The following is a 21,222-nucleotide window of genomic DNA, read 5'->3' as shown; positions in this document are numbered from 1 at the left end:
TAGATCGAGTCTACATTAATGTACACTTAATTATAAATAATATAAACTGTTGTGTTACAAATATGTTAATTTTAAGTCCAGTGTAGTGTTTTCTACACTAGCTATTCCATAATCTCCAAATAATAATGTGTGACAAATTAGGGTAATTTTGCACATATAGAAATGGATATTATTATTGCAATTACAATATCAATCTTGGAGATAAGAAAATGGCTTCCAGTAATCTTACATAATATTGAACTATCAGATATATTTACCACCAAAGGTTCAGAGGAACACCACAGCGATCAATTTCCTACTTTAGATAGACATCTTACTAACTTTGAAACTTTTATCAGCTAAAAAATGATATAAATAATCCTGGAAGTCTCTCCTAATACCACTGTGAGAAACCTTGGCCACATTTGGCAGCACCTGTTCACCACTACCTTCTCTAAAGTTATAATTTAAGAAAAAGTTCTGGGTCTGTCAGCATTATGCACATTGCATGAATGCTTCCCGAGCCCCCATTCGCCGTGATGGTATTTCGGTCACAGTCACACAGAGGCCAACGTCAGAAGATGCTTCAGAGGGGTGAGCCCTCGGAAAGCGCCTGGACCTGATGGTATACCCGGGCGTGTTTTAAAAACCTGTGCGGAACAACTGGCTGGAGTTTTTACGGACATTTTCAACCTCTCACTTCTGAGGTCCAATGTTCCCACCTGCTTTAAAAGGGCATCAATAATACCCAAGAAGTGCAAGGTGACGTGCCTCAATGACTATCGACCAGTGACACTAACGTCTGTGGTGATGAAGTGCTTTGATAGGCTGGTCATGGCGCAAATCAACACATACCTTGACAAAAACCTGGACCCACTGCAGTTCCGTTACCGCCACAATAGATCAACGGTGGATGCGATCTCACTGGCTCTCCACTCCGCTCTGGACCACTTGGACAACAAAAACTCATATGTCAGGCTGTTATTCATTGACTACAGCATGGCATTTAATATCATTATCACCTCCAAGCTGGTTACCAAGCTCTCAGATCTGGGTCTCTGCGCATCCCTCTGCAATTGGATCCTCGACTTCCTAATTCACGGACCACAGTCTGTCCGTATTGGTGGAAATATGTCAATGTTGATAACAATCAGCACGGCAGCACCTCAAGGCTGCGTGCTCACCCCCCTGCTGTACTCACTCTATACTCATGACTGCGTAGCCGGAAATTGTGCAAACTCTATCATCAAGTTCGCCGACGACACCACTGTTGTGGGACATATCACTGACGGGAACGAGACAGAGTATAGAAGTGAGATCGACCAATTGACCAAATGGTGCCAGCACAATAACCTGGCTCTCAACACCAGCAAAACTAAGGAACTGATTGTGGACTTCAGAAGGGGTAGGATGGGGACCCACAGTCCTGTTTATATCAATGGGTCGATGGTGGAAAGGGTCAAGAACTTCAAATTCCTGGACATGCATATTTCTGAATATCTCGCCTTGTCCCAGAACACTGATGCAATCATAAAGAAAGTACATTTCGTACGACTTTCAAGTACGACTTTGGAGCCTTGGAGGCTCTGCCGCGGGCCAGTGGACGACATCATCGGGAGCTCACAGGTCACAGGTGGTGACCTGTTTTTCCGGAGCTCCCGCAACTACAGCTGTGTCCGCTGGACTAGAGGGCGGCAGCTTCGGCAGCTTCGACCACCCCGGGCCGCGGAGTTTGAACTGGCCCGTTTGCGGAGCACGGATTCAGCAGCGGGACTTACTTACCATCACCCAGCGGGGTCACAACATCGGAGGCTTGGATTGCCTCAGCGCAGAAGGAGAGCAAGGAGGGAAGAGACAATGACTTTGGGACTTTAAACTGTGTTGAGTGTTTGTTATTTATTCTATGTTATGACTGCAGGCTAAACCATTTTGTTGCACTGAAAAGTGCAATGACAATAAATTGAATCCAATCCAATCAGCGCCTCTTCCTGAGAAGATTACGGAGAGTCGATATATCAAGGAGGACTCTCTCGAACTTCTACAGGTGCACAGTAGAGAGCATGCTGGCCGGTTGCATCGTGGCTTCGTATGGCAACCTGAGCATCCAGGGGCAGATAAGGATACAAAAAGTTGTCAACACTGCCCATGGGCTCTGTCCTCCCTACCATTGAGGGGATCTATCGCAGTCACTGCCTCAAAAAGGCTGCCAGCATCATCAAGGACTCACACCATCCTGGCCACACACTCATCTCTCCGCTGCCATCAGGTAGAAGGTACAGGAGCCTGAAATCTGCAACATCCAGGCTCAGGAACAGCTTCTTCCCCACAGCCATCAGGCTGTTAAACACAACTTCAAACAAACTCTGAACTATAACAGCCTATTGCCATTTATCTGTTTATTGATATATATATATATATATATGGACACACTGACCTGAATCTGTATTTATGACTACAATATCCTGTTGTGCTGCTGCAATGCAAGAATTTCATTGTCCTATCTGGGACACATGACAATAAACTCTCTTGAATCTTGAATAAGTTTTAAAAAATATTAGTAATTTCAGGGCTTAGAGAATTGCAATTATATAACGAAAACAGTAAAAGGAGTTAAAAAGAAGCATTTCTGCTGCCTGTTAACTACAATCACTGTGATACTCACCTAGTGGTAAAGATGCAATGCGCTAATAAGTTGAATGACTTCCAAAAGTTGTGACTAATGAGTAATGCTTAAAGACAGATTCTTATTCTTGAATGGGAGTCATTGTGGGTGTAGTAGGTGCTGTTTAGTATCTTACAATCAAAACAGTTGATCTGCATTTTCTCTGTGATCTTGTAACACTGCAATGCTGTTACACTATATACTGCACTCCGATATTTTCGCCTTGCATTACCTGTTGCACTTGTATATGGCTTGATTGATCTCATGTATAGCATGAATTCATTAGATAGCACGCAAGCAAATTTTTTCATCTGCATTTCAGTACACATGAAAATAATAAAGCAATATCAATATCGCATGCCCAACTACAACTAGCATACACCAATAGATGCACCAACATCCTACCCTCATTTTTGCAAGAGTCACACACAATTAGATGTAGTGACGGCTAACACAAGGGAGATGGTGCAGCCCAGGCACGTGCCGTGATTAATTACTCAGGGTAGGCAGTCGGTCGGCTTTAAAAAAAAATCTTAAACCGCGCATGCGCAGATTGTTCTCCTCTCCATAAAAATAAAGAATAAAAATAAAGAAAGTAACAATTCAATTTGCCCAAGGCTTCCAAATCTCCTTCATTCTGAATTACTGAATGGGTGTGGGGTGGAGGGTGACAGCAGGTGGAGAGATGGTAGGAAAAACGGGAGCACACCGGGCCAAGTTGAATCAGTTGTGATCTTATTGAATGACAATACTAGTTCAAGGGACCAATTGGGGGGAGAGTTCCTTTCACAGCGTGTGGTGAATCTGGCCAGGGGTAAAGCTGCGGGGAGGGCAGGAGCATTGAGATGGAGGGGGTCGGGGATCATGCCAGCAACTCACTCACTTACCGCTGCCTTGGCGCTCCGGGCGCGGAGCCACAGCATTGTGGCCGGGGAGGGAAGCTCGGCTGGCTGAGAGCGGCCGCCGGACCTCAGCGCCTCCTGCCAGCCTGCTCACCTCTGGCAGTGCAAACAGTCTGAACAGTGAGGGGACCAGCTCAAGAGCAAAGATCATAGAGCGGAGCGGGTCAGAGGGCGATGGATAACAGGACAGCAGGCAGTGGACACTCCTGTGTCAGCACGAACAAGGGATCAATTGAGGTTACTCATGCTGACACATGGAGTAAGCTCCACCGCCCGCTGTCCTGTTATCCATCTCCCGCTGACCTGCTCTTGAGCTGGTTGCTCTGGCATGATCCCCGACCCACGGCACTTGGGCTGCACACACTTTCCCGTATTACATGTACTGCGCATGAAAGGCATGGAGAATTATGCCTACCTAAGAGATCGATCTCTTAGGTAGGCATAATTCTCCCGTGCCTTTACTATTTATATTTAATAATTATCATTTTATAATTTTAGTCAGGGTAGGCAGTGCCTTCCTTGCCTACCCTGGTGGCACGTGCCTGGTGTAGCCTACATGTTCTACAGCTGCAGGCCTGAAGGTGTGATGATGACAAGTATAATCTCATGTCGACCCTATCTTCACATCCCCCCTTACATTCAAGCCATGCTCTTTTGATTTACAAGTTTGCAGTTACACAGCTCTAGACACACACAAGTTTCCCTTCACAAGTCCGCATTGATTGTCATTAACTTGGCCTCTTTCTAAATGTTGATACGTGCTATCTCTCCCCAATAAGTTGCTAACCCGCGATGTTAGGTTGACAGATATTTGGAATCCTTCTTTTTCCCATTTTGACCAATGATACCACATTATCATTATTCTATTCTGCTAGTACCATGCTGGGAGACAATAAGCTTTGTAAGAAGATAGTCAGAACCAGCATTTTTTTCCTTTTAACAGCATGGGATATTTTTCCTCCATATTTAAAGATTATACCTCCTAATACATATTCTCTTTCAATGTTTATTTCCAAAGATACTCATTTTCATTGCTTAACAATAATATCTGAGCCGTACCTCTTTATTCTGTGAAGATATATAATCATTTAGAATTACAAGTCTTCTATGTCCACACTCAGATTACCGTTTCGGTTTCTAATCCACACATTATAAAATATCTGAGAGCTTTGTCTGATTTTTCCCGCAGATAACTTTCAAGCACCTTTTTAATGGCTACTAATGTGATTTGTGCCACAACTGTATACAAATGCCATACAAATCACTTCAGCACACAAACGGTACTTGTAGATCCTCAAAGAACAAGCATGTTCAATCTAATACTGTCTGTCTTTCTCTCTTTTTGTGACTATGTCTAGTAGTTGTTTTCAACCTGTTCTTTCTCAAATTTCTACTTTCAATTTCTTGCTCAATTCCGCCCTTACTCCATTCTTCTTTTCATAATGTATTTTTTCTCACTCCTCTCTTTATCTCTGTGAAAACTGAAACCTGGGATCTTTAGAAACTAAAAAAAACCCTATGCAGTAGAAAAATAGAGATTTGTAAACAGTATGATTTAAGCTGCTGCTATACCCAAAATTGTATAGCAATTTATACAATATACAAAATAGTGCATTTCAGTATAGTATATACTAAATACCAGTAAAATTGTATTGCTCTAATTCTATCTGTGGTGATTCTTGATGAGGTGCAATTTAAAATCTCAATAGGCTGAGAATTGATTGTAATGGCAGGCATACTGAAAATTGTCTCTGCCCCGACAATCACTCCATTGGTCTCATGGATTTTCTGATGAGAACACATAATTAATTGCAGTGTAAACTAGGGCTGGGTCCTTAATTATGTTGAGTCTGACTGGAGGGAAATACCAAACTGATTGAGCACATGTGAGTAATAACGTGCTAAAGTGAGCACTGGCTATTATGTTTCTATTTCAGTTGCTCAATTCTTTTCTCTCACATAAAGCCCTTTTACCTCTCAACCCCATTTTTTTTGCAACCCTCTGCTTCTCAAACCTCATCTATTTCTCTTACTCTTTCTTCCTCCCTCTGCACCTTTACTTTCCCATTCTCTCTTTCACAAATAGGCTCTATTTATTTCCAAAACATCAGTTCCTGCAATACTTATATTTATACGAAGACAAATTATCAGCTTTCATCGTGTTTTTCCCTTTGGCCCACTCTTTGCCTTTTATATATGTCTGCAAAATGTACAAAAATACTTACATCTGCAAGTACTTTGTGTGCCAAAGTTTTCCCATTGTAATATCCCATGTCTAAGTTTACAGAAAGTTTTGTCCATGTAAACTTGTCATGCTGTCGTTACACAATCAGATTGCTTGCTGGCTTTAAGCCCAGTCTGTGAACGTCTTCACAGTTCCTATGAGGAAATTTTAATCTAATCACCAGCTTGTTTTTTTATCTCTAGGCAAGTTTTGAGGTTAACTTTAAAGGTATATATTCTGCATGTTTACATTTCATGAGGCAAATCATTATTTTTCTCCCCCCCCCCAAAGTAGAGTAGTACAATTCTTCGATTCCAATTCAATCTTTATTGTCTTTAGTGTACAGTACAGAGACAACTAAATGCAGTTGGCATCTCACTGCATTCTTGTCTTCCCAAAGCAAGGGCTGTAAATTCTATTCCAAGTACAAAGGTGCGTTTAGTTTGGTAGTTGTTGCAAGTTGCCCATACCTGTAAGAGAGGTCATTGGTGAGAGCCGAATCTACCTTAGATATCCCTTCGAAAATTCGAGGACGGAAAATAAAAGGTTTTAGAACATAGAACAGTGCAACACAGGTACGCGCTCCTTGGCCCACAATGTTTGCGCCGAACGTGATGCTTGGTTAAACTGAACTCATTTGCCTGTACATGATTCATATCCCTCTATTTCCTGCACTTCCTTGTGCCTATCTAAAAGCCTCTTAAACACCGCTATCATAATCTGCCTTCACCACTACTCTTGGCAATGCGTTCCAGGCCCCCACCATTTTCTGTGTAAAAAAAGGTTGCCCTGCACATCTCCATTAAACTTTCCCCCTCTCATGTTATAGCTATGCCCTCTAATGTTGGACAATCCACCCAGGGAGAAAGGTTCTCACTATCTACCCTGCCTATTCTTTTTGTTTTACACTTTCACTCTTTTAGGTAAAATTCATCATTTAGAACCGCTTCTTCTTCTTCTTTCGTGTGGCGTGCACAGCCTAAAGTTGTTGGACAACTTGTTCTATTTCATCTTCCATTTGTGCACGTCGAGTTGAATGCATTAGTCGAAACAGGGCGGACAACGTGAAGGTTGCAATCTTCCACCCCTAGAACTCAGCTGAGGACATTTTTTTCATCAGTGATGCCATGTCCACTTGCAGTAAGAAGAATCAGGATGGTTTTGGTGCAAATTTATTTTAATTATTTGTGTTGTTGATTGCTATTGCTGGGCTTGTTTTATTTAGAGATTCCGTCCTCTTTTCAATTGTTGACTTCAATATCCAGTGAAGCAGTGAAGTGGTGAAAGTCTATGGGACAATGGTGCTCCTTTTTGCTGGGACGTTACTGTCCCAATGGGATTCTGCATTGTAGGGAGCTGGAGATTGCTTCTGGCACAGCCATGATGTGTTAATGTCTAGTATTACTATCTGGAAGCCATGTTAATGGAAGTGTTACCTACCTACTCATGAGACCTTACAACACTGCTGCTAAAGTGTAATGAATGGTGGTATAAAAAATGACCTACAGGCACAAAGAGAAGCAAAGGATTTGGGGAAAGGGTGAAAACATTAAGATGATAATAGTAGCTCTGGTTTTCAATGGTGTCTGACGTCAAGATCAAGATTCAATTTAATTGTCATTTGGACCCCTTCTTTCTGCAGCCATACATTACAAACAAATAGACCCAAGACACAACATAATTTACATAAACATCCATCACATCGCTGTGATGGAAGGCCAAAAAAACCACTGCATCTCTCCCCCTGCCCCCCCCCCCCCCCCCCCCCCGATGTCAGAGTCAAAGTCAAAGCCCCCGGCTGGCGATGGCGATTGTCCCGCGGCCATTAAAGCCACGCCGGGTGGTGCGAGGTCGCGCACCAGGTCTTGAGGTTAGCCCCCGGCGTGCGCTCGCAAAGTCCCGCGGCCATTCCAAGCCGCGCGGGGCGGGGCTGTAAGGCCCCGCTCCAGGAGCTCTTCAACCCCGCAACTCGGGCGGGAGAAGTCGCCGTTGCAGGAGCCCTGAAAAGTGGTCTCCAGGGACCCGCGGGCTCTCGGTGCCGCCGTCCGCCAGACCCGCAGTTGCAGCCTCCGAATCTCTGGAGGTCGGGCCGCAGCAGCAGCAGCGCTCCACCACCGCTCCACCCGCTCCGGACTCGGCCAGCTCCGCGACGGTGAGGTGAGTCGTCGGCACCAGAGCCCCCGGTCTTCTCCTGTTGGAGGCCGCTCCTCGTTGCAGCCCCAACGACAACGGAGACCCGACAAAGAAAAGGTCGGGTCTCCCGTGCAGGGAGAGATTTAAAAGTTACCCCCTCCCTCCCCACCCCACCCCAACAAAAAATAACAAAAACTACATAAAAACATAGACAAAAAATAATAAAAACGCGGACGGGCTGCAGAGGCCGCTGCTGACGAGAGTCGCGCCGCTTACTCGTGGGTCCATTTCTATCCCTCTTACTTTCAATAAAGACAATTTCACCTTGCTGGGTTTCTTCATTGTAGTCTCTGAACCTCTCAGTGAGTTGTTGTGAGACCTTTATGAGGTTGGACAGGGCAATATACCTGGGAATATACAGGGAATAGGCTGATAACCTCCCAAGACAAGTGCAGGCAACCTGATGATCTGTCCACATTACCTCTTGTAATTTACTGGACATTGTACACAGAATTGAATTATGAAGGAACTGCAATTCTATGCAAGAACTATGCTTCCAAGAGGGCGCCCATCCCAGGCAACTCCGTGCTAGCCAAAGAAGCAGATCTACAATCCAAACTATCGTCAGGCAATTCATCCATATTCTATCTCTGTGGCTGACTTGAACATCACAATCTCAGTTTTTATTTTATTTTTTTTATTTTAAAGTAAAACAGTTAAATTAATGGCCTTCATCAAAATGCCAAATGCATATTCAGTTTGAATTTTGCTTCATTAGTAATTTCTATATGCGAGTCCAAATGTTTAATTGTCTGGTTGTTTTCTTCTTGTCTAATTCAGCATCTTTTGACATTTTGCAGAAAGAACTATTTTTCCTGAAAACTGCACTTGCAGCCCAGACAAAATAGGCTCCAGGAGGGAGGTATTACCCAAATTACTTGGAAAGCAAATACTGCTTTTTATCAGATGGAAAATATTTTTTGCTACTTGCCAAATCCTTTGGCTAACATCTTTCGCTGGAAAATGTTATACTGATGCATAAGATTTGTCAAAGACCAATTGTCCTTGCAACATTAAGCAGAATGTCATTATAAGCAGCTGATGTATTGATGCAGAAAACACATTAATGTATCATTACTGCGATACAAATCTATGAGAAGAGTGCAAGCCAACTTTTAATGGTAGGATTGTGTGCACCAGAACTACTCCTATGCAAAGTGAAGAGAAGAAAGCAAACGGGTAATTTCAGCTACATTTTTGGATGAAAAGTGAGTGTGAAGAGTGCATAAAGAACCTGCAGATACAATACAGGCAATTTGAGCAAGTGGGCAAGAACATTGAGGATGTTGCTTTATCCAGTAAAATGCATGGCTGTTCACAATTGCAGGAAGAACCAGCATCTATATAATTAAAACTCAAATCTTGACCACTTCCTGTTTGCACTGCATATTGATTTTAGAAAAAACGCTACCACTTACGGATGTGATTTTTGGCCATCTTACTCAGTCCCCCTCAGCTGTGCAGGACAATAGGATTTTTCCCATCGATGAAAAATAAAAGACATTAATGTTTAAAAAATGTTGAGATTCTCTCTCCTGTCAATCAGGCCTTGAGGGTCACGCCCCTTCCGGTCGGAGGGTGGGAGGGACTATAAAACCCGGAAGTGTGGACTGCCCCAGTCTCTGCAAGATGGGTGAGCGAGAGGTCACAACTCTCAGTCTGAGCTGTGAATAACACTGAACACGTTTACTAAACTGTGAGTGGTTTTGCAGACCTGTGCGTGCCCTTAAGTAGTTTGAAAATGCAAAAGTGGTATTTGAATTTGGTAGCCTTGAAACCTGCTTGAAGTGGTATTTCAAGGAATAGCCATGAGTCAACTGCCAGCCCACCAGCTGTGAGTGAGCCGCCAGCCCAAGAATCCATTCGGCCCACAATGCCCATACTAGCCCTCTGGAAACCAGTCCCTTCCGCCCACAACACCCATACTAGCGCTCTAGAAAGCCCCCCCCCCCCCCCCCCCCCCCCCCCACCAACACTGAGATTGGTGGAGGGTGGAATATTGCGTTGATGGACCAGCCCTCCCATGTGAAGCTGGAACCCAACGGGTCCCACTTAGTCTAGTATACAATAGTTCTCAATTGATGAGAAACTTGCAAATGTTATTACTACTGACGTGCAGCTACCTTGACAGTACTGAGTGAGACACAACAGCCAGGAGAAAGACAGGTTAAAGAACATGTGGACACATCTTCTGCAGGAGCAAACCAGAGGAGGAAGCCATCTTTGCTGAATCAGTACTGAATCACATCAAGAGTACATCGGGCAACTCTGCAAATCATCCCACAGAATCAGTGAACACCTTGTGGCCATTTCATGGGTTTCATTCTAACATGAAAACCATGCTTTAATGCTGAGAAAGTCATCAACAACCCAAACTCCAGAGATCTCAGCCGCTGAGAGCTAGGAACAGGGGTAAACCCATTGGGGTCATTGTAAGCAGTCAATAATCATTAGAAAGTACACTATAAAGGACTCCTCTACCACAATTATGTCCTTGAAGTGTGTACTCTTGACACCATCCTATAAAAGTATACTTTGGCCACCTCTTGATCGACAATAGGTTTAGAAGACTACAGGTTAACTCATAAATAATGTGGTCTTGGGAGCTAATGGTATTCCCAAAGAAGTTCAAAACCTCAATGAAAAGCATCTGTCACAAATTCACAGCCTTATCACCCACATCTAGAAAGAGGAATATATTCTGCAGGACCTCATAAATGCAGCAATTATGACCAGCTTCAAGAAAAGAGAGAAGTTTGACAGTGGTAACCACAAGCTACAGCCACAGGGAACGTCATTATCATCAGGATCTTCCTTGATTGCCTCCTCCCAGTGACCAAGCAGCTGTTCCCTGCATCACAGTGTGGCTTTAGTCAATCATGAGGTAGGGTGGACTTTATCATCACTGTATGTTCAATCTGTTCTGGAAAGTCTGTGGAACACGTGGGGATGGAACTAATCGTCAACACAAACGAGAACCTACGTTTAACACACTCCAGTCAAAAGATACCTGAACCCCGAAGGTTGAGCTCTGATATGAAGATGATGTTGATGTTTGGTATGCTCAGAAATCAAGCTCCAAGACTCTGTTAACACTTTCACTGACACACAAGAGGATAGGCTTCACATTCAATAACCTGTACTGCTGTACCATGTTGACTTGGACAGTAAAGGTCTATGTGTAGACTCTGGAGAATTTGGGAAACATCCAACATATTGTGAACCACCTCTTACTGTACACTGTGAATAGCTGGATAGTAATCATGTGTTGTATTTCCGCTGGCTGGTTAGCATGCAACAAACACTTTTCACTGTACCTCAGTACATGTGATAATAAACTAAACTGGTGAACTGGAGGCAGACATTGATGCTGAAAATCACCATTACCATTAAAATGTCACCACAGCCATTAGTTAATTGAGGAAGAGGATAATTGAAGGTTAGGCCTTCTGCTTATGCACAAAACAGGGCCGCAGTGATTTCTGGGTTCCTATATTTTTCTAATACCTGGGCTTTAAACAACTGGCATTTCAAGGCACCAGAAAGTGCCATCTCTGCAAATTCTTTCAAATTTAGTGGAAGGATAAGCATGTCAATGTTACTTGTCCTCTCTGCGGCCAATATCCCCAGTTACATCCTCAGTTGGCTGTGTTGGGAAGGCCAAGTCATTTGCAAAACTGACAATGTATTCAACTCTCCATGATGGGGAGAGTGGACAGTGGAAAAGATGCAAGGACGTGTTCAAAGCCTCCTTGAAGATTGGTCTATATTTAACGCAGATATAATATACCTTAAAATAATGTAAGTTTTCAGCTAAAATAATAATGTTACATTATCGTAAGGCATATTATATCTGCATTAAAATATAGACCAAAATGTGCTAAACCTAGTCCTTCATCTGCTAATGTTGGCGAGAGCAATTTATAGGTTAATGATCTGAACAAAATTGAACTACTTTGACTTACTGCAACTGCAGTGAGATTTTCAAATGATTATTGAACCCCATATATTTGTAACAAAAACAACTTTGAAGGTGGAACAAATTAAAGAAATCAAAGTTTCAAAATTATCAAAACCAATCTGTGGTTTCTCATAATCAGTTTTCACATGTAAGTACACCAGATACCTGCCTTAGAATTCTAATGGATCAAATGAGCTTATTGTCTCAGGTCCATGAGAACACATACTCTTTCTTAAAGCTGAATGAAATGGGGTGCATGTATGAAAATAATTGCATGAGTGGAGGGGAATTCTAGTGGGGCAACGATGAATATTGACATTTGAGATGGTGATAGTTGGGAAAGTGGACGAGGAAATGTACTTAAGTGGAGTGAAAAGGTGGAAACAAAATAAAAGTGCCATAGGGAGTGCTCAGATCAGTGCTCAGAGAGTTGGTGTAGTGATGCATTGTTGGTTATTTCAATGTGTTAAGAAAAGGGGGAATCAAGAATTGGAACCAAATTACTTACTTAACTTATAGATCTCCTAGTTTGACATTATGCAAATAGGACCATGTTTTCCAAAGTGTTCCCAGCAACAAATGTTCCTGAGAGATCATGATCCAAGGTTTCTGCTATCATTGTGTGGAAAATCCCATTGTCCTGCCTAGCCTGATGCAGATATATTGTCGGATTGGCAAGGATGACTGATGCCAGGTATCACCTCATCAAATTTCCCTATTGTCATGGTGCGACCCAGAAATGTTGTGAATGTGATCTACTCCAGGTAAGCGGGACATTTAGTCACTCAGAACTGAAGAAAACTGATTCAATGCACTGAAACCAGATTCAGCAAACAACAAAGGAGTTAAGTTTCCACTGCAACGTGGACAGAAAATTGGCAAAATCGAAGTGCTTGTTAGGCAGAACAGCAAGTAGTCAAGAGTTTTGCATAATGGTCGGTGTTGCATAATGGTCATCTGTCTTCATTCTGGCTGAAGTTGAAAATTACCACTGTTATCTGAGGAAAAGCTGCAATTCTTACTTTCACTGGAGCTAATCATTTTATGACATATGATAGATCTCAACAACAATTTGTGCTTATGTGGCCTTAAGTACAAATTATAACGTGATTTATATACTGCAGAAGAAAATAAACGTTTTAGGATTGGTTTTTCTATGCATCATAACCTTTTTTGATTAGTACACTTTAGATTTTCTATTATCTATATTATGAACTTTGCTTTTAATACGTAATATATTTCAAGGACATATTGCACTGCATAATAGTTTATCAAAACAGTTAACATCTACAACTGAAACAGTTAACATCTACAACTCTGAGCAAATACCTTGACAAAGCGACAGAGACGAACTGCATCATCCCACCGTGAGGCACTGACATATTCATGTAGAATGGCAGGGTAGGGTGATATACTTGTGTGTATCATTGACCCATCGACTCTTCTGATAGTCACTTGGTTCCCAACAAAATTCACTATCTGAGGATTTTTACCAAATTCACTGCAAAACAAAACAAATACTCTTTTGGAATTCAAAAATAGACACAAAATTGCTGGAGTAACTCAGCTGGACAGGCAGCATCTCTGCCGAGAAGGAATGGGTGACGTTTCGGGTCGAGACCCTTCTTCAGACCTCCAATACTCCAGCATTTTGTATCTATCTTCGGTTTAAACCAGCATCTGCAGTTCCTTCCTTCCTGTAGTTCCTCCCTTCCTCTGTGGATTCAAATACCTCAACAAGTTAAAACATATTCTGCAAGAAGGAACTGCTCTCTTTGGTTTACACTGAAGAGAGATACGAAATACTGGAGTAACTCAGTGGGACAGGCAGCATCTCTGGAGAGATGGAATGGGTGATGTTTCCAGTCGAGACCCTTCTTCAGACTGAGAGTTAAGGGAGAGGAAGACAGAGATACATATTCTAGTCCTCCTTTCCTCAATATACAGTATAGCCATTAAAATAATATTAATGAAAATGTCATGCAAGTGCCGTTAAAGATCATCCGCTAACATTTATCATGTTATTTTTAGTCCAAAATTTCTTATTGCCAACAATTTTTTTCCCTAAAAATCTGTCAGTGAACTTCTGATATAAAACGGGCATGGATGAACACAATGAATTTAATCAAAACACAAAGTGCTGGCATGCAGCATCTGGGGAGGGAATGGATAGCCAATATTTCAGGTCCAGACCCATACTCAGACTCTTCAGGCCCTTCTTCATGATGTCCTAACCCAAAATGTCCTATGTCCATTTCCTCCTCAGATGCTGCCTGACCTGCCGGGTTCGTCTGGGAATTTGTATTTTGCTGAAGATTCCAGCATCTGCAGTCTCTTTTGCCCCTATAGTGAGTTATTTTTTTCTTGAGTTTGTAGAAATAGGGCACAGGGTAGTTATTTGCCCAAGATAGTCCTACCTTGCATCTTTTTCATAAACTGTTTTGGACAGAAGCTCTTTGTCGACGTAGACTACGTTTGGATAATACCAAACTAAAAAATACATATTCTGCATTCCACATAGTATATTGTATGTGTCGTTCCAAGCCATTGAGTGCACCATAGTTCCTGAATTAAAACAAAATATCATTAGTTAAACATGCATTTGTTTCCTTGTAGCCAATCAATATTTGTTTTAACGTTAGCATGTTTATCTTGAAGTCTTAAGGAACCATGTTAATAATACACAGGCAACATTCATCCCATTGTTTACTTTTATTTTTCTAAGCTCGAATATTTTTAGAACCAATAAACAAATGTATCATTAGCTTTGCTGTGACGATTTTTCTGATGTTGCTGGCAGCAATGTCTAGTAGATTAAACTTTAATTTCTAGAGAATTGGCAACTCAAAACAAGTAATGCAGTATATAAAAATGTGCAAGCTCTCAATCATCTCATGCAACATCAGTGTACATCAACACAATCTAATGCATAACACTCACTCTGTGCCAGCATAAATAAAAATGGCATGATCTTAACTGTCATCAGGTTCTATCAGAGAACTGTTCCAATCAGCTTTATCATCAATTTATTTTAAGAAGTGTTCAAAGATTACGTTGCTAATTGATTAAAAGAGTTTTTATTTTTAGCTTAACATGCTTGATAATAACATGTGTAGGAAGGAACTGCATATGCTGGTTCAAACCGAAGATAGACACAGAGTAACTCAGCGGGACAGGCAGCATCTCTGCAGAGAAGGAATGGGAGACATTTCGGGTCGAGACCCTTCTTCAGACCCTGTAGACTACGCTCATTCTACAATGATAATAACATGATTACTTACTATGTGCAAGGCATAAGTATACAGTATAATACAGGGTCTACTCTTATATCACATTGTAGAAGAAAACATGGCCATTCCATCACTCCGACAGTACAGAGATTTAGAAATAAAATCCTTGAAAATGAAAATTCTATTCAACAAAATGAGATGTGAGATGGAAATGAACACAGCCGCGGGTTCTCTTCAATTTGGGAATCGGCTGCGTGAAACTCCTTTGCTGGCCCACAAACAGACCCCAGTTGGAGGGAGATCATGTACATGTGGAAGAGCAAGGGCTGGAAAAGGCATTCAGTACAAAGCCAGGAGGAACGTTTTCAACTCCCGTCAATCGTAGTAGTGATAACAGTCTGACTTGAGTTTGACTTGATTGTATTGATGTATAGTATTATCTGATCTGATCGGATGACATGCAAAACAAAGCTTTTCACTGTACCTCGCTCGGCATGTGACAATAATAAATCTACAAACAAAAACGAATGATGACAGATGGCTTATATATTTTTTTCCCTATGAAGCTGAGGGTGATTTTAAATCTGCTCACACCTTTTCAACCAAATACCCAAAGGATAAACTGGGTGCAGTTAAAATGTCGGCAAACCTGCATTTCTTCATCACTCTTTTAATTTAGTGGCAGAAAGACCTCTCGTTCTAAATATGCTGGACTTTCAGCCGTGAATCCATTAAGACTCACATCATGTCATTTGCACCAGGTCTGCTAGTTTAATGAGAACCAAGTAGGCCACAGAAGGCACAGAAGTAAAAGGACGCTGCAGCATGGATATTTTTATTTAATCTTTTTCTTTCAGAACTTTTAGATCCCACCAAGTGAAAAGTTTCCTTGACAAACTTTGTCTCCATCATGCATGATATCCTCTTTTCAAAGTGTCATAGAGCTACACCCCACGGAAAAAGGCCCCTTTGGCCCAACTCCTCCGTGCCAAGCAAGCTGGTTAATGGAGCTAGTCCAACTTTCCTAGTTTCCCCACAATCCACCGAACCTACCTCTCTATGGACGTAATTACACTAGGCTCTACCATTCCCACTGGCTGCTCGCTACGTGTATGCACCACCCTTCATGTGAAGAAGTTGCCCCTCAGGTTCATTTTAATCCTTTCCCCACTCATCTTAAACGTGTGGCCTCCAGTTTTAGACTACACTTCCCTAAGGCCAACACTGTGGCTATACACTTTATCTATGCCTCTCATTATTTTACATACCCACATAAGGTCACCTCTTATCTTCCAACACTTCATAAGGAAAAACAAGTATATGCAGGCTCTCATTGCAGCTCAAACCCTCCTGACCCAGTAACATCCTCATAATTCCTTTTAGCACATCTTGCATACAAGATGTCTTAACTCCGAGAAGCTAAAACAGAGAAATGATTACATAAGCCCTCGTTTTATGATTAAACATAGTTCAATTATTTGAATACCTACCAATTTTAATGATTTTTTGTTCTTTCCCAAACCTACGTACTGATGTGATATACAGGTCACGATTTTTGTCTATGATGGCAATTTTTCTTTCATTGGGCGAGCCAAACTGGTCCAGTGCAATCTCCATTACTTCCATCTGGAACATTCAGCAGAAGTAACCAACTGTTAATCATTTACAAGAAACGCAGGTCATTAATACAACTTTTAAAATTTATGAACAGTTGCTTCATTCTGTTAACTTGAATATCGCGCAATAATTAGATTGAACTCCAAAGACGTGCAGGTTTGTAGGTTATTGACTTCAGTAAAATTGTAAATTGTTCCTAGTGTGTGTGTGTGTGTGGGTGTGGAGGATAGTGTTAGTGTGCAGGGATCGCTGGATAGCACGGACTCGGTGGACCGAAGGGCCTGTTCCTGTCTGTCTCCCTAAACTAAACTAAACAAAACCTAGCCAAGGATTTTCACAACGGGTATATTAGATGATCAGTGTTCAAGTCTGTGCATATTCTGCAGCATACATAATCAGAAACTTTTTTGTCATTCTTAAAATTGCAGTGTTATCTCCAAAATGCCTATATGGTCAGATATACTCTGTATTAATACGTATAAGACTGCATATCAAGTTTTACGCAGGTTCAAAATGTCATATCAAATATCATTGCTCTTCTTAGCATAGCATCACAGCAAAACATCGTCCCTCAAACACTGCTGCCAAAAACAAATGAGCTGTTTCTTTACCTCACTGGTGTTTGCAGGATTTTAATGAATGCAAAATATGTGCACGACAACAATTAACTGAGTAGCTGAATTCCTGAATTCAGAGAGAGATACAGCACTGAAGCAAGTCCTTTACCCCCATCAAGTCTCCACTGACCATCCCAGGTACGCTTGTCAGCGAGTTCAACAGAATTTCCTTGAACATTTAGCCTGAAAATTGCCATTACGCCATCTATGATGGTGTAAAATGTTATCAAAGTGCACAATATGGTGGAGTGTAAGTACTTATTCCATGTCAGAGGTTTGCTGTTTACCTCATTAAATTATGTTAAGCTGAAAGAGCGCCGAGAAATTTTTACAATAAATGTTGCCACGACTTGAGGGCCTGAGCTTATAGGGATATGTTAAGCAGGCTAGGACTTATCCTTGAAGCGTAGGAGGAGGATAGAAGATCTTATAGAGATGTACAAGATCATGAGGGGAATAGATAGGGTAGATACGCAGAGTTTTTTTAACCCCGAGTAGGGGAATCAAGAACCAGAGGACATAGGTTTAAGGTGAGAGGGGAAAGATTTAATAGGAATCTGAGGGGCAACTTTTTCACATAGGTATATGGGGTATATGGAGTTGCTGGAGGAGATAGTTGAGACAGAAACTATAACAACATTTAAAAGAGATTTGGACAGTTCCATGGATAGGAAAGGTTTGGAGGGATATGGGCCAAACACAGGTAGGTGGGACCCTTGCAGATGGGGCACCTTGGTCGGCATGGGCAAGATGGGCCAAAGGGCCTGATTCTATGCTTTATGGGCCTGTCCCACTTAGGAGACTTTAGGCGACTGCCAGGGATAGTTTTAATGGAATCCACCTATGACACCTGGGACAAACCATGACAACAAAAATTTTCACCACTGTCGCCAAACATTTTTCCAACAATTTTGCGGTAGTCGCCTGTAGTCGCCCAAATAATCGCCTAAGTGGGACAGGCCCATTAGTTACTCAAGTCTTGAAATGGATATGAACAGTAGGCCTTCTACCAAATCTTATAATTATTGCCAATGTGTGAGCATTTGCTGGCATGTTCTTCAGGGGCCTGTCCCACTTAGGCGATTTTTCAAGCAACTGCCGGTGACTGTCAAGTTGCCAGCAGACAAAAATGCTGGAGAAACTCAGCGGGTGAGGGAACATCTATGGAGCGAAGGAATAGGTGACGTTTCGGGTCGAGACCCTTCTTCAGACTGATGTGGGGGGGACGGGGACGGGCGGGAAGAAGAAAGGAAGAGCCGGAGACAGTAGGCTATTGAAGAGCTGGGAAGGGGAGGGGAAGGAAGGAGAAAGCAAGGACTACCTGAAATTAGAGGTCAATGTTCATACCGCTGGGGTGTAAACTGCCCAAGCGAAATATGAGGTGCTCCTCCTCCAATTTACGGTGTGCCTCACTCTGTCCATGGAGGAGGCTCAGGACAGAAAGGTCGGATTCGGAATGGGGGGGGGGGGGGGGGCGGGAGTTGAAGTGCTGGGCTACCGGGAGATCAGGTTGGTTAGTGCGAACCGAGCGGAGGTGTTGGGCGAAGCGATCGTCAAGCCTACGCTTGGTCTCACCGACGTAGAGTAGTTGACACCTAGAGCAGCGGATGCAATAGATGAGGAGGTGCAGGTGAACCTTTGCCTCACCTGGAAAGGCTGTTTGGGTCCTTGGATGGAGTCAAGGGGGGTGGTAAAGCGACAAGTGTAGCATTTCCTGCGGTTGCAAGGGAAAGTATCAAGGGAGGGGGCGGTTTGGGTGGGAAGGGACAAATTGACCAGGGAGTTACATCACTTGGGCAGTTTACACCCCAGCAGTATGCACATTGACTTCTCCAATTTCAGGTAGTCCTTGCTTTCTCCCTCCTTCCCCTCCCCTTCCCAGCTCTCCCACAGCCTACTGTCTCCGCCTCTTATTTTCTTCTTCCCGCCCGCCCCCCCCCCCCCCACTAGTCTGAAGAAGGGTCTCAACCCAAAATGTCATTAATTCCTTTGCCCCATAGATGCTGCCTCACCCGCTGAGTTTCTCCAGCATTTTTGTCTACCTTCGATTTTACCAGCATCTACAATTCTTTCTTAAATGTCAAGTTGCCAGCAGTCGCCTGAAAAACCGGCAAATGAAACAGCGACTGTCAGAGTGGAACACACACACACACACACACACACACACATCGCTACCTTCACCAGCCCATTATTCAGGCGGGGGACAGGGCAAGCGGGGGGAACACTGTCTGAGTGAAATACACGGTGCAAAGCCAATGTGATACAGACACACACCGCAACGAACAGGAAGGTTGGCGCTGTAATTAACAAGCTAAAAAGCACAGTGTACGGTAAGTCATTTAAAAGAGGGGGTGAGAGGGGGGAGGAGTGGAGACAACCTTTAAGAAACCAGAGATACACGGCTGTGAAGCTCGGCGGACATTTAACTTTGCCGGTCGGTTATCCTTGGTTCTGAAAACTACTGCTTACTTTTGTTTTTCCCAATGAGCCAATGAAATTCACCGGTCAGCACCGGTTGCAACCTACGAGAACCTAAGAGAACCTAAGAGAACCTTCGACCACCAGGCAACCCACTAGGACCACCTGCCGACCCACCTACAGCACGAGAATTCTCGCCACTCTCCATTCTAGTCGCTGATAATTTTTCAACATGTTCAAAATTTCACAGCGATCATAATGAGGCCGCAACTAGTTCCCAGAATGCGAGAGCTCGTCACGACCATGAAGGCGACTCCCCGGCAACCACCCGCAAACATGTGGCGACTGCATAGTCTCCTGCAGTCGCCTAAGTGGGATAGGCCCATAACACTGATGTTTAAATGCCAATAGTACACCTCTGCAGTTTATTTAACTCCAGAGGTATATTATTGTGAGGAGCAAGAAACACCTCTCAAATGCCTCAGCTAAATGCAACATTAAGCCCTACACATAAACTGACTGAAATCCATGAAAATCCACAAGTTCATACGCAGTGGGAGGGAGTATTTTTTGGGTCATTAACCTAACAATAGGAAATAAATTAGCTTTCTGTTGAATGCATGGTACAAATGAGCACTAAACTCCACTTCCAAAATTCTAAGCAGCATTTACCATTCAAATGCATTCATTAGAACACATATTTTTGGCTCCAATGCATTTAAAAATAATTGAGAAGAGCAGAAGTTTTATTTTGATTTAACCACTAGAGTGCAGCAGATAAGTTATCTTCTCTTCAAAAGATCAAGTTACTTGCACATAAATTAGCTGACATCCCATTGTAAAAAATTTTGTTTAACACAGGAAAAGTGCAAAATAGTCTTTGTCAATCTTCAAGCTAGTTAGCCACAAGGGTCAGAAAAACTGGCCTGCGAGTTTGATTTTCAGCCAGAGGCACACATTTCCAATGTTGATATCATCTCCAAAATGGATTAGAAAGAATCATGATTAGCTTTTAACATTTTCCTTTCTATTTTTTTATCCTTTTGTTTAAGCAGTGAGAGTTGATGACAAGCAGAAGCTGTCTATAGGGGTCAGGGAGTTCAAGTTTGAAGCAGCTGAACCATTAACTCAGACTGGTTTATGCAGATGTCATTTTAAACTTAAATCTCTAAATTTGGCTTAACTGATCAGGTTGTATTCTTTTAACAATTCCCCTGATAATATTATCACTAACCACAGTTTAAAGTCTAAAAAAATGAAATAGGTAGAAAAAGTATAGATTTTTTATAGCACTCTTAATTGTTTTACATACAATCTAGACCAACAAGACAGCAATGAAAACATATTCCACTTTCTGAAGAGATAATAGAGACCCAATCTGTACTCTCAACTGAATGCAGAACCTTCTATGGTGCTATT

The 21,222-nt window shown here is 42.4% G+C and overlaps 1 protein-coding gene across 1 annotated transcript in view; it reads right to left on the bottom strand.

Moving 5' to 3' along the window:
- The window catches only part of ift80 (intraflagellar transport 80 homolog (Chlamydomonas)), a 157,779-nt gene that overhangs the window by 18,523 nt on the left and 118,034 nt on the right, over positions 1 to 21,222 (bottom strand). Inside the window, exons 14-16 of the mRNA XM_055646362.1 lie at positions 16,642 to 16,777; positions 14,339 to 14,486; positions 13,251 to 13,422 (exon numbers count right to left, since the gene is read on the bottom strand). Coding sequence (XP_055502337.1) covers positions 13,251 to 13,422; positions 14,339 to 14,486; positions 16,642 to 16,777 — 456 coding nt within the window. The remainder of the gene's footprint in view (positions 1 to 13,250; positions 13,423 to 14,338; positions 14,487 to 16,641; positions 16,778 to 21,222) is intronic.

This window comes from Leucoraja erinacea, chromosome 14 (assembly GCF_028641065.1).
Source record: "Leucoraja erinacea ecotype New England chromosome 14, Leri_hhj_1, whole genome shotgun sequence".
NCBI lineage: Eukaryota > Metazoa > Chordata > Chondrichthyes > Rajiformes > Rajidae > Leucoraja > Leucoraja erinaceus.
This window is presented reverse-complemented; position numbering and strand designations above follow the sequence as displayed.